The 11,558-nt window shown below is 59.3% G+C and overlaps 1 protein-coding gene across 1 annotated transcript; it reads right to left on the minus strand.

The window, feature by feature from the left end:
• Positions 1-7,379: 7,379 nt before the first annotated feature.
• CDKN1C (cyclin dependent kinase inhibitor 1C) lies at positions 7,380-9,822 on the minus strand. The gene is made up of 4 exons (XM_055580546.1): positions 9,664-9,822; positions 8,852-9,480; positions 8,182-8,318; positions 7,380-8,076 (listed from the first exon to the last, which is right to left on the minus strand). Exons 2-3 carry the CDS (start codon positions 9,468-9,470, stop codon positions 8,185-8,187), a joined length of 753 nt encoding a protein of 250 aa, XP_055436521.1. The 5' UTR covers positions 9,471-9,480; positions 9,664-9,822; the 3' UTR covers positions 7,380-8,076; positions 8,182-8,184.
• Between the last annotated feature and the right edge of the window lie 1,736 nt (positions 9,823-11,558).

Here is an 11,558-nt window from a genome sequence, read left to right on the forward strand (position 1 = left end):
ATGTGTTGCGTATCTGTATAAAGTATACACATGTACAATAAAAGAAGAAGGAAAGGGCTGCCGCAAAATGCCCTTATCAGGTATTGTCATGCTGCCAAAGTTTCCGTGGTCTTGGTGGGGAGGGGTCCCTACTGGCGGGGGCATGTGCCCCCAACTCTGACTCTCGTCTGGATCCAGCCACCCCCGGCACTTGGTCTGTTCAAACACAAGAAGTACTCATTGTTTTTCTCCTGCTTATTACTAAAATTCCCTGCTGAAGGAAACCAATTTTGTTTTTCATCTGGGTAACAACTGTCAAACTTGGGAAAACTCGGGGAGACAGTAAGAAGCAGGGGGGCCTGGTGTGCCGCAGTGCATGGGATCACAAAGAGTCGGACACGACTTGTCAACCGAACAGCAGCAGCCATTGTCCTTCGAGTCTTGAGGCAGAACCGCAGGGCACGCTGGGTACTCACCGAGCCCTGGGGCTGAGCACTGTCGGGAAGGGCACTGTGGCCAGGTGGTCGCAAACTCTTGGGCAACGTATCTGTTTGGTCAGACGGGGCAGAGGTATCTGGACTCAACACCCCAGGCCCGGCTCTTACAGACCCTGCTGCTCCTGCCAGGACCTGGATCACGAGTGCTCAGAACCCAGCAGCCACGCTGCGAGGAAGCCCAAGCAGGCCTGAGGAGACACCCCACGGGAAGGAGTGGAGGCCCCAGCTGGGGGTGGCTCTGCCTTGCCGGGCGTGGGAGTGAGCCAGCCAGCCTGGGAGCCAACCCCCAACACCATCAAACCACCCTAGCTGATACCCCTTACACCAGAGCCAAGCTACCTGCCAGCGCTTCCCGAGCTCCTGACTCATCACAGCCTAGGTATCAACAAAACCGTTGTTTCAAACCACAAAGCACTGGGATGGTTTTTACTTGGCAAGAGATCATTGGAGCAGGTGTTCTCACGCCAGTGGGAGAAAAGGGCCAGGTGCCAGCACTCTTCCAACTCGGTGCCCCGGCGTCGAGGGGCATGACCCCGGCTGGGTTCCAGGGCTGACGGGGAAGTGGGCTGGCTCCTGGGGGAGCCAGGGCTCCCTAACCCCAGGGCTCAGGCAATGCCTAAGTTCACAGCATTTCTTCTTAAAGCCACTCAGGCCGCCAAAGGCCATTTCCCTGTCTTAGTCTAAGGGACACAGGCCAGTGGTACACTCTGTATCTTCACCACCCCTGAAAAACTCACTTCCAGGCTGAAAAAACACCAATGTTAAATTTCAGAATAAGTGACTGGGGTTACTTAAGTATGGTTGAGACTTCCCTGGTGGCCCAGGGGCGAAGACTCCATGCTCCCAATGCAGGGGACCAGGTTCAACCCCTGGTCGAGAAACTAGATCCCACATGCTTCAACTAGGAGTTCACATACCTCATCTAAAGATCCCACAAGACCTGGCACAGCCAGATAAATAAATAAAGATTAAAAAAGAATCACGCGCACCTGTGGGCACACAGTTTAATCTCTGAGGCTGTGTTGTTGCTGTTCAGTGGCTAAGTCGTGTCCAACTCTGTGACCCCACAGAGTGTAGTCTCCTCTGTTCTCCACTATCTCTCAGAGTTTGCTCAAATTCATGTCCACTGAGTCAGTGATGCTTAACCATCTCATCCTCTGCTGCCCCCTTCTTTTGCCCTCAATCTGAGACTGGGACTCATTCCCAAATTTTGATAATTTTCCACCTTCAACAAATAAAAAAGTTAGATGAGTTACTGGACGTGTGTGTGTGTGTGTGTGTGCGCGCGCGTGTGCAGGAGGTTTCACTTGGGACCAGTCTCAGACTCACCCATACAGGGGAGTGAAGGAGCAGGCTTGGGAAGGGGATAAGCTGAGCTCTGAACGCAGATGTGACAAAGGTCTCCGCCAATCCCCTGCGAGCCCCAGAGCTGGGACAGTCCCTCAGAGTTGTCTGTTTAAGGCAAGGAGCCAGGGCTTTCCCTTCGGAACTCCCAGCCTTTGGAGGTGGGGCCTCTACGCACAGGGATGAGACGGGTCTCTTCGACCCAGAATAAGACCTGCAGAAACACTTGCCTGAGCTCCAGCTGCCAACCTCCCTGCAGCGGGGGTGATGCCTTCGTGGCCCGCACACTGAGATGCGGGAATGTGAGCCTTGCTTCCAGGGCCCCAAGTCCCCTGACCACCCAGCGGGCTCAGTTCGGGGCCCAGGGGGAAAGGTGGAAGTACCATGTGGGGTCTCATTCGGGTGATATCTTGTGATCAGTCCTATCGCCTCAGGAAAGCTCAGGATGGTGGGTCCCCATGGTGGGGCTGAACACGTGGCCAGCGTGTACATCTAGGGATGAGTCAGAAGCTGGGTCACTGTGCCATTAGCCCTGCAGAAGGACCACCGTCCTGCCCTCAGATTCTTCCATCCCACCTGCAGCTACTCTGCCCCGATGCTACCTGATGTGCCTTGTTGCTCAGCCGCTCAGTCGTGTCCGACTCTCTGTGACCCCGTGGACTGCAGCACGCCAGGCCTCCCTGTCCTTCACCATCTCCCAGAGTTTGCTCAAACTCATGTCCATTGAATCAGTGATACCATCCAACCATCTCATCCTCTGTCGTCCCCTTCTCCTCCTGCCTTCAATCATTCTGAGCATCAGGGGATTCCAGTGAAGCAGCTCTTTGTATCAGGTGGCCAAAATATTGGAGCTTCAGCTTCAGCAGCAGTCCTTTCAGTGAATAGTCAGGGTTGATTTCCTTTAGGATTAACTGGTTTGATCTCCTCGCTGTCCAGGGGACTCACAAGAGTCTTCTTCAGTACCACAGTCCAAAGGTATCAATTCTTTGGCGCTCAGCCTTCTTTATGGTCCAACTCTCACATCCATACATGCCTACTGGAAACACCATAGCTTTGACTATATGGACCTTTGTCAGCAAAGTAATGTCTCTGCTTTTTAATAAACTGTCTAGGTTAGTCATTGCTTTTCTTCCAAGGAGCAAGCGTCTTTTAATTTCATGGCTGCAAACACTGTCTGCAATGATTTTGCAGACCAAGAAAATAAAGTCTGGTGTACCTACTGGACCCTTTTTATAGCACATACAAACTCTACCACAGAACAGAAAGCACCCAGCGAGGACATGGACCCTGCCATGCTGAAAGACCCAGCCTCCCACCTTCAACACGACAGACTGGAGTTGGCACCCATGGGGCAGTGAAGGCAGTGCCCAGAGAGGAGGCTCCAAAATTTCCAGACATGTGTCCAAGCACCCAGGACAATCTGACAACACCACCCAGGGGCCTTGCTATCATTCCTGGAAACCTAAAACAGTGCATTGGGATCTTCGAAGAAGCTGTCTGTGTCAGCTTAATTTACTTTATGCTGCGTAACAAAAATCTCAGTTGGTGGCTCACACCACTACAGAGGTTTTCACTCTTTGACAGTCCCATCCTGGTGGGAGTGGGCTGGGGCTGGGTTCTACTGCAAGTCAGCAGAAGGGGCAGCCCGTTAGGACCCTGCTGGTCTCATAGCAGAGAGATGAAAAGGTGGCCCCCCACCCAGGGGAGTAAGGACTTCTGCTCAGCCGCAGCATACGTCACACCAATCACATTTCACTGGCCAGAGCAGGTCACGTGGCCAAGTCTGATATCAACATGCAGGAGATATAGGAGCTTCCCACGACTTGGGGGGCGGGCAGCAAATACTTGGACGATGATGTAATCCACCACCATGCAGAGCAGCTGACCAATGTCTTGGGCTTTCTGTCCCAGCCATGTCAAACCTGAGAGGTACTGACAGAGAGCCACAGTCATCATCAGGGTGCTTTTTTTTTTTAGTCACTAAATCATGTCCGACTCTCTGTGACCCCATGGACTGCAGCGTGCCAGGCCTCCCTGTCCTTCACCATCTCCCAGATCTTGCTCCAACACATGTCCGTTGAGTCAGCGATGCCATCCAACCATCTCATCCTCCGTCGCCCCCTTCTCCTCCCACCTTCAATCTTTCCCAGCATCAGGGTCTTTTCCAATGTGAAGAGTTGGCTCTTCACATCAAGTGGCTGAAGTATTGGAGCTTCAGCTTCAGCATCAGTCCTTCCAGTGAACATTCACGGTTGGTTTCCTTTAGGTTGACTGGTACATCTGTCCAAACCCACAGAGTATCCAACATTGAGTGAACTCATATAAAATATAGACTCTAATTAATATTTGAATAACATTAAATATTTGAATAAAGAGTCGTGTGACTCTTTGTGACCCTATGGACTGTAGCCCATCAGGCTCCTCTGTCCATGGAATTCTCCAGGCAAGAATACTGGAGTGGGTTGCCATTTTCTTCTCCAGGGATCTTCCCCACCCAGGGATTGAACCCGGGTCTCCCGCATTGCAGGCAGACTGTTTACCAACTGAGCCACCAGAGAAGACCATTGAATAATGTATAACTTGAAAAAAAAAATGCTCTTGAGACAGCATCAGGGAAGGCAGCTAGTCCCGTGGGGCCAGCAGCGTGGGCTGTATCCTGACTGGCACTTTACCAGTAAGTGACCTTGGGCCAGTGACCTTGGGCTTTGCCATTCTCGCCTGTAATGTGGAAAGCTAAGGCCTCATTGACAGGACTTTTGAGAGAACAAAATGTGTCATGGTGACCACAGGGCGCAGCTGAGAGTGGAAATCAGGGCAGCCTGGACAACAACTTGTGTCCAAAAACGGGGGGACTCTCCCTTCCTCTGGAAAGGGTTCCTGAGCTCTGAGAATGGCCCACGTTCACCTGTGTCTGGGACCAGGGCCCCCACAGGCCTACCCCTGCCTGCCTTCCGGCCCTGCACTCCCAGTCCCAGCCCAGGCCACCAGCAAACCCCAGCCACTCTCCCTCCCACTATATCCCACAGCTCACCCTCTGCAGCCCCACTCCGGCCCCTCTAGTCCACTCTCCAGACCTCAGGGCCTCTGCACCAGTGCTCCCCCTCCTGAGGCTGTCTTCTTCCAGTTAGTCCTCAGGACCAGCACCCCTCACGTCCACTGAGCTCAGGTGGCACTTGCTGCGGGGTGGGGAGGGGGCTTCCCCATGTGGCCTCCCTTAGACAGTAGCCTCCAGGCCCCAGGCTCAGCTCTGCGCACTGCTCACACCACCCCGGAGCTCACTCATGAGGTTTTAGGGGGTCATCTCCCACCACGGAGGCAGCTCCAGCGAGCAGAGAACCATGTTCCTTTCCTGCACTGCTGTGTCTCTGGGGTTCCGAGCAGGGCCTGGCATGTCAGAGGCACTGGAATTATTTGCCGACCTGGTACCGCTCCCTGGGTCGCCAGAGGAGCCCCTAAGTGGCCACTACTTCGCTCCCGTCCCAGCAGCCTCAAGATGCTTTCTGAAATGGCCTCAGCTTCTGTCCCCCATGAATCAACCCACCCCCCACCAAGGGCTTCCTACTGACAAGAGTCAAAATCCAGCAGTTATTCCACCTTATCAGACCCAGGAAGGTCCAGGAGACCAGGGGGACACCAGGGAGTGAGGAGGCCCGGGAGGCATACCCTAAAAGGAACAATTACATTGAATAATCCTTAAACTGTGTGCCCAGATGACATGCACCAAGCAGGCCAGGTCAGCTCCGGGGAAGACCTCCCCTCGGGGCCCCCTTGGCCCCACTCTCCTGCTTCACCAGGACCCTCTGGCTCCAATGCGCTCACCTTATCTCCCTCTCAGCCTTGGTCCTCTGTCCACGCACAGGCCCCGTCCCGCCCAGCACATGGGTGCCAGCCCATGCCCGAACACCCAGCTAAAGTGCCTTGCCCACTGCTGCCCAGGGCAGTTCCTCCTCAGATTCTGCCCTTTATCCTCCCTTCCTTGGTTTATGGTTAAAGGCCCTACATTCTGTCTTCCCAGCCTGGTCCAAAATAAGCTGCCTGGTCACACATATGTGTCAAAATGCAGGGCTTTTTCCCTATGGGGGGCAACCTCTGGGTCTCTGCTGCAAGCCCCTTCCCCTAGGGGAGGGGACTAGCCCCCATCCCTACACAGCCCTGGCGCTGCTTTTGAGAAAGCCACCCTCGGTGACACCGGGAATCCAGGTGGCAGGGGGCTGCATCTGCAGGTCCCAGGCAGGGGCTAGAGCTGTGAGAGGCAGACAGGGGCTAGGATGCCTGGGTAGCACTGAGTTTGGGAGTGGGGAGGTGTCCGCCCTGGCTAGACTCTGTCCTCAGTCACGAGTCTCCTTCAGGCAGGGTGTCGCTGCCCTCGATGGCTCCCAGCACCCTCCCCCGCTCAGCGGGGCTTCGCTGGCTTCTGGTCACACGGTGTGTAGGAGGAGGGCAGGTGTAGCACAGACCCCCATGTTGGAGGAGAGGCGTGGAGTCTGAAGTCATGGCAGGCCCCTTGTATTCAGGTTGTGCTGAAGGCAGCAGGGGCCCACTCTCATGTCCCTGGGTGGCGGTGGGGGGCTTTTCTCAGCCCCAGCTGGGCCTGGGGACCCGTCTCCATCTCCCTCCTCCCCACCCTTTCAGGCAGCTAGGGGAGGGTAAGTGAACCTCCAGGATTGAGGCTTCAGCCAAGCCTTTGACCCTGACCCGTGGGGGACATCAGTGTCGCAAACAGTCCAAAACCAGTTAACTCAGAAAAATACACCACTGATTCTCCTTTTCCCCTGGTCTGAGGCACCAGCAAAAATACCGCTAGCCGTCGGATTTTGCTCTTTTCCGTCACCCTTTCCATTGTAAGCCATAATTTTCAGGGGTTTATAGGTCAGCTACTAAAAAATATATATAATAAACTTCTCCTTTTGACTAAAAGGGAGCAGTTGGAGATGAGAAGGCTGATGGGTGCGCGCGTGGACCGAGCCTTGAATTCTTCCACCGAAGCCGGAGGCTCATGGCATCCCTCCCCACCCCTGGCTGCCGCTGGGCGCCTCCCCATGTCTCCCCCTCCCCCTTCTTCCCCCGCAGCCCGCCCCTCCCCCACTGTGGGCTCAACGGGCCAGGAACACATCTGGGTCCTGCGGCCCCACCCTGGGGGACACCGGGGCCCACGAAGCTGGGGGCTTCAGAGAGGCTCGAGGCTCCACCTTGTGCGGGGTCTCGAGAACTTTAAAAGTTCAGGTCCCACTCATTGGGCCTGCGGCCACCTGAGTCCCACTGGGCAGCCGGGGTGTGGGTGGTTTCCCCGGAGCCAGGGAAACTGAGTCTTGGTCTCCACTCCGAGCCCTGCACGGGGTGTGTGTGTGTGTTCGTGTGTGTGATAAACGGAGAGTGAGGGCGGGGCCGCTCATCCCTAAATTAGTGCTCTGGTGCATGTGGGCGCGCGCCAGCGCTGCCAAGAGAAAGTCCCCGTCGTCCCCCCGCCCTCTTAGGCTGCCCCCCTGAGCTCTAACTCCCTAACTATTGGGGGGTGCCAGGGGTGAAAGCTGGAGGCAGTACAAGCACACAGGAGCTGAGTTGCAGCATTTTTCGGCCTCTTTATTTAGAACCCGGCGGACGAGGAGCCGGGGCAGTGGTGCAGACGGCTCAGGAACCATTTAAAAAAAAAACAGATTTGTCTTCAAGTTTAAAATAATCATATAGTAAAAAGAGACAGCGAAAGCGCGAAGAGACTGCAAGCTAGATGGGCTTGTACGGCAGCTACAGCTTGTGAGTGACCCACTCCCCCTAGAATATGCTATAAAAAATAAATTTACATTTGTTGATAACCAGATGCGAGTGAGGTGCCTTTGGCATAACCAATAACCGAGCTGCGGCGTGGCAGAGCGGCCCACGCCTCGACATAAATAGAAAATATAAGTTAGTATAACTTTAAAAACTTTTTGTACAAATATACAGGTTTTTTTTCTTTTTTCCTTTTTTTTTGTCTTTTTTCATTTTTTTTGCACTGAGTTTCAGCAGAGATTAAACATTTTATATAAATGACTCTTAAAGCTTTACACCTTGGGACCAGTGTACTCCTTGGGCAGAATACATTTAGATATAAAAGACGTTATTAATACATTGCACAGTTGTCAAACTTTAAACACGAAACCGAACGCTGCTCGCGGCAGCTGCCGCCGGTTGCTGCTACATGGACGGTCCCAGCCGAGGCCCAGCGCTCCTCTCCTGTCCACTGCCCAACGGGCTCCGTCAGGGCTCTTTGAGCACGAGGCTACGGGAGAGAGGCGCGGTGAACGAGGGGCGACAGAGGGGCCGCAAGGACCGCGCGGGGCGCCCCGCCCCACCCCCCCACCCCCGCCGCGGCTGCCGCCCTCACCTCTCATCGCAGCCGCTTGCGCGGGGTTTGCTCAGCCGAGCCGACGGCTGGAGCGGCGCCAGGCGCGGCGCATCCCGCGGGAACCTCGTTCGACGCCTTGGCTTCGGGCGCGGGTCTCTTGCGCTTGGCGAAGAAGTCTACGGGCGACAGCGCGCGTCGCCGGTCAGGGCGGGGCGGGCCGGGGAGCCTGAGAGGGGCCGGGGCGGGGTGGGGGGCGCGCGGGCGGCTGCCGGGCCGGGGTGGGGGCGCCGTCCCCGCCCGCGCCGAGGTCCGCGGCGGGTCAGCTTTGTTTACGTCGCCGCGCAATGTGCTGTGTAAGCATTTCCCCTTGTCCCGCGGCCAAGCCCCCCGGGGCTACCGCCGCGCTTAACCCCCTCCGCGCCGCAATCGCGGCTCCGGGCCGCGCCCGAGGAGGGGCTTCGGTGGCCCCGGCGAGGACCGTGCTCGGAGGGGACCAGGGCGCGCCCTCCCAACCCTCCCGTGCGAACCTCTCGAGAGCACGACCACGGGGTGGGGACGGGGTGCGGGTGCAGCCTCGCCCCGCGCGGTGCGGGCCCTTTAACGCCACGGAGGAGGCGGGGACCAAGCGAGGCCCCCGAGGGCTGGGGAACCCGGCCGGCCGGACAAAGCAGGGCCGAGCCGGGCCGGGGCGGGGCCGCGCGGGACTCACCGGAGATGAGAGGCCCGGACAGCTTCTTGATCGCGGCGCCTCCGGCGGCGGCAGTGGTGGCAGCAGCGGCGGCGCTGGTGGCAGCGGCGGCAGTGCCCGGCGCGGGGCGCCCCGAAATCCCTGAGTGCGGCGGCTCGGCCTGGGGCTCCTGGCTGCGCGGCGGCGGGACCGCCTCCTGCTCTTCGCTCTCCTGAGGCGCCGGGGCCGCGGCCTGGGCAGGCGCTACGGCCGGGCCGCTGGACGGCGACGCCGGCGCCTCCCCGAGGCCGTCGACGGACTCATCGGCCGGCGGCCCGGGAGGCGGGTTATTGACCGCGCCGTCCGGGCGGGGACGAGGCGCCAGAAGCAGGCGACAGCGCCCCACCTGCACCGTCTCGCGGTAGAAGGCGGGCACGGAGTCGCTGTCCACCTCGGTCCACTGCAGGCGCCCGGGGCCTCGCAGTGGCATGTCCAGCTGGAAGTTGTAGTCCCAGCGACGCTGGTCCTCGGCGCTCAGCTCAGCCAGGCGCATCTGCAGCTCGCGGCCCAGCTCCTCGTGGTCCACGGGCCCGAAGAGGCTGCGGCAGGCGCTGGTGCGCGCGATCATGGGAAAGGTGCGGCGGGCGACCAGGCGCTCCATTGCCAATGTGCTGCGGAGACACACGTCGGACGTGTCCGGGGGCTGCGCGGGACGGGCGGCAGGAGAGGAGAGGAAAAGGAGGAGGGAGGAGGAGAAGAGGGAAGGAGGGCGGGGGCCGCGTGCAAGTGAGACCCCGCGCAGCCGGAGTCTGCATTTGCACAGGAACGCGGCGGGAGCGCGCCGCGGCGGCTACCTGGCTGTCGGGCCGCTGACTGCTCCTGAGGCTCGCTCGCGGTGTCGTCCGACCGGCGGCCGCGCCCCCTCTGTGCCTGTCCTCGCTTGCTCGGCTGGCTCTGGCCTGGTTGGCACCCACCGAGCGCAGAGCACTTGGCCTGTGGAACGCCCAGTCCTCGCGCGCCCCTTTATACGCGAGGGTCCCACCCCCCCCCGCCCCCCTCCCTCGCGCGCGGGCCCTGCTGCTATTAGCATAATGTAGTATTTTCAGTTTCAACAACACCGCGGCGATTGGCCGGCGCCGCGCTACCCCCGCCCCTCCGGCGGCCCGGCCCCCGCCCGCCGCCCATTGGCCCTGCGCACACACCCACCCGAGGGCGGGGCGGGGCGCGAGGGCCGATTGGCAGGGCGCGGGGCGCGCGCGGCGGCGGGGGCGGGGGCGGGGCGCGGGGCGGGGCCGAAGTTAAAGGGCGCTGCGGGCGGTAACGTGACACCGCGGCGCCCCGCCCCCTCGCCCCATTTCTCCCCCCCACCCCCGGCTCCCGCCCCCCGCCGGCTCCTTTGTCTGCAAGGCGGGGGCTGCTAGGCGATGGTGGCGCGGGCCCCCCCACCCCACCCCAGCCCGCGCGCCCTCTCGGGCTTGGCGGGCGACGACCCCCTGGCAGGACCGGCGTTCAGCCTGGCCCAACTGGCCCCCCGGGGGTCGTCCAGCCCGGCCGCCTGCGCTCGGCCTTGGGCCTCCGGTGCCAGTTGACGGGCCTTTAAGCCGCCGCGGACAGCTCGTCCCTGACTGGAGCTAGAGGGGGTCTTCGGCTGCCCCCGCGCGGCCAGCCACGCCCAAGGCTTGTGTCCCCGCCGGGGTTCCGCGCACCTGGAGCCCTAACACCTGCTAGACCGAAGGCCTTCGGCGCTAACAGAAAGAGGGCATTGGGGGACCAGGCGGAGGAAAGCTCTGCTCCACTGTTTTCTCCGAGGGCAAAGTGGCAGACACCTTGAGGGCCAGCTGTAATCGTGTGGGGCCAGGGTCTGAAGACCCTAGTTCTTGAGGCCGCCCACCGTGCTCCGTGGATGGGAAACTGGCTGTGCCTATCCTGAGCTGTGCCTATCACGTCACTAACTGGGTACTTAGCTGCATAGGGGTTGGCCAGGGGCGGGGGGTCTGGACTGCCCGGGCTGGCTGGCTAGAGGCTGTAGTGCTCCATACTGGACAGGGCATTGGAGGCTTCTCCACTGGGGTGGCCTGGCCCTGCCCAGCCTGGGCCCCTGACTGCCTATGCTGAATGCTGACCCTCTGGGCCAACCCTATCTCTGTCACCAAGGCGGGGCAGTCAGCTCTGCTCTAGAGCTGCACCTCTCTTCCTCCATCCTGGAAGGCTGGCACTCCTTCATTTGTGCCCATAAACACTGTTAGTTGAAAAGTACACCCCTAAGAATGCTAGTGTGCCCACCCACAGTGGCAGGCAGAGAGGCCAGCCCAGAAAGGGCAGGCTCTGCCAGGCAGGGTCATGACCGCCCGCCTCCCGCTCCTTGGTGCTTTCTGGGCCGGGTCACAGGAGACCATCACACTCATCTGCTTCCCCTTGGCCCAGCCCGTCTTGGGGCTGAGAGCCCAGGAAGTGCCTCCAGCAGCCCAGGCAGGGTTCCCCCGGGCCCAGTGAAGGAGGTGAGAGGAGGCTGGTCCAAACCCACCTGTCTGCCTCCCCCGCAGGGTCCCATGGGTTCCGGGACACTCAGAGAATGGGGCTCCGGGATGACACCGCAGACATCCTGGAGGTGGCTCAGGGGAGGCAAGGTTTGAAGGGAGGGGACAGGGCAGGTTACCACTCTTGGCTCTGGAGAGCAGGACCAAAGGTGATGCTTTGTGTCAATTTCTTTATTCTTTTTTGTACACTCTAGTCCAAATTTCCCACAGCA

Source organism: Bubalus kerabau, chromosome 5 (genome assembly GCF_029407905.1).
Source record: "Bubalus kerabau isolate K-KA32 ecotype Philippines breed swamp buffalo chromosome 5, PCC_UOA_SB_1v2, whole genome shotgun sequence".
Classification (NCBI taxonomy): domain Eukaryota; kingdom Metazoa; phylum Chordata; class Mammalia; order Artiodactyla; family Bovidae; genus Bubalus; species Bubalus kerabau.

Bases quoted from the DNA above. Each gene is read 5' to 3' on its own strand.
- CDKN1C (XM_055580546.1), bottom strand. From the start codon at position 9,470: ATGGAGCGCCTGGTCGCCCGCCGCACCTTTCCCATGATCGCGCGCACC. The intron at 8,319-8,851 runs GTGAGTCCCGCG...TGTCGCCCGTAG, and splicing joins GTCCGGGCCTCTCATCTCCG to ACTTCTTCGCCAAGCGCAAG.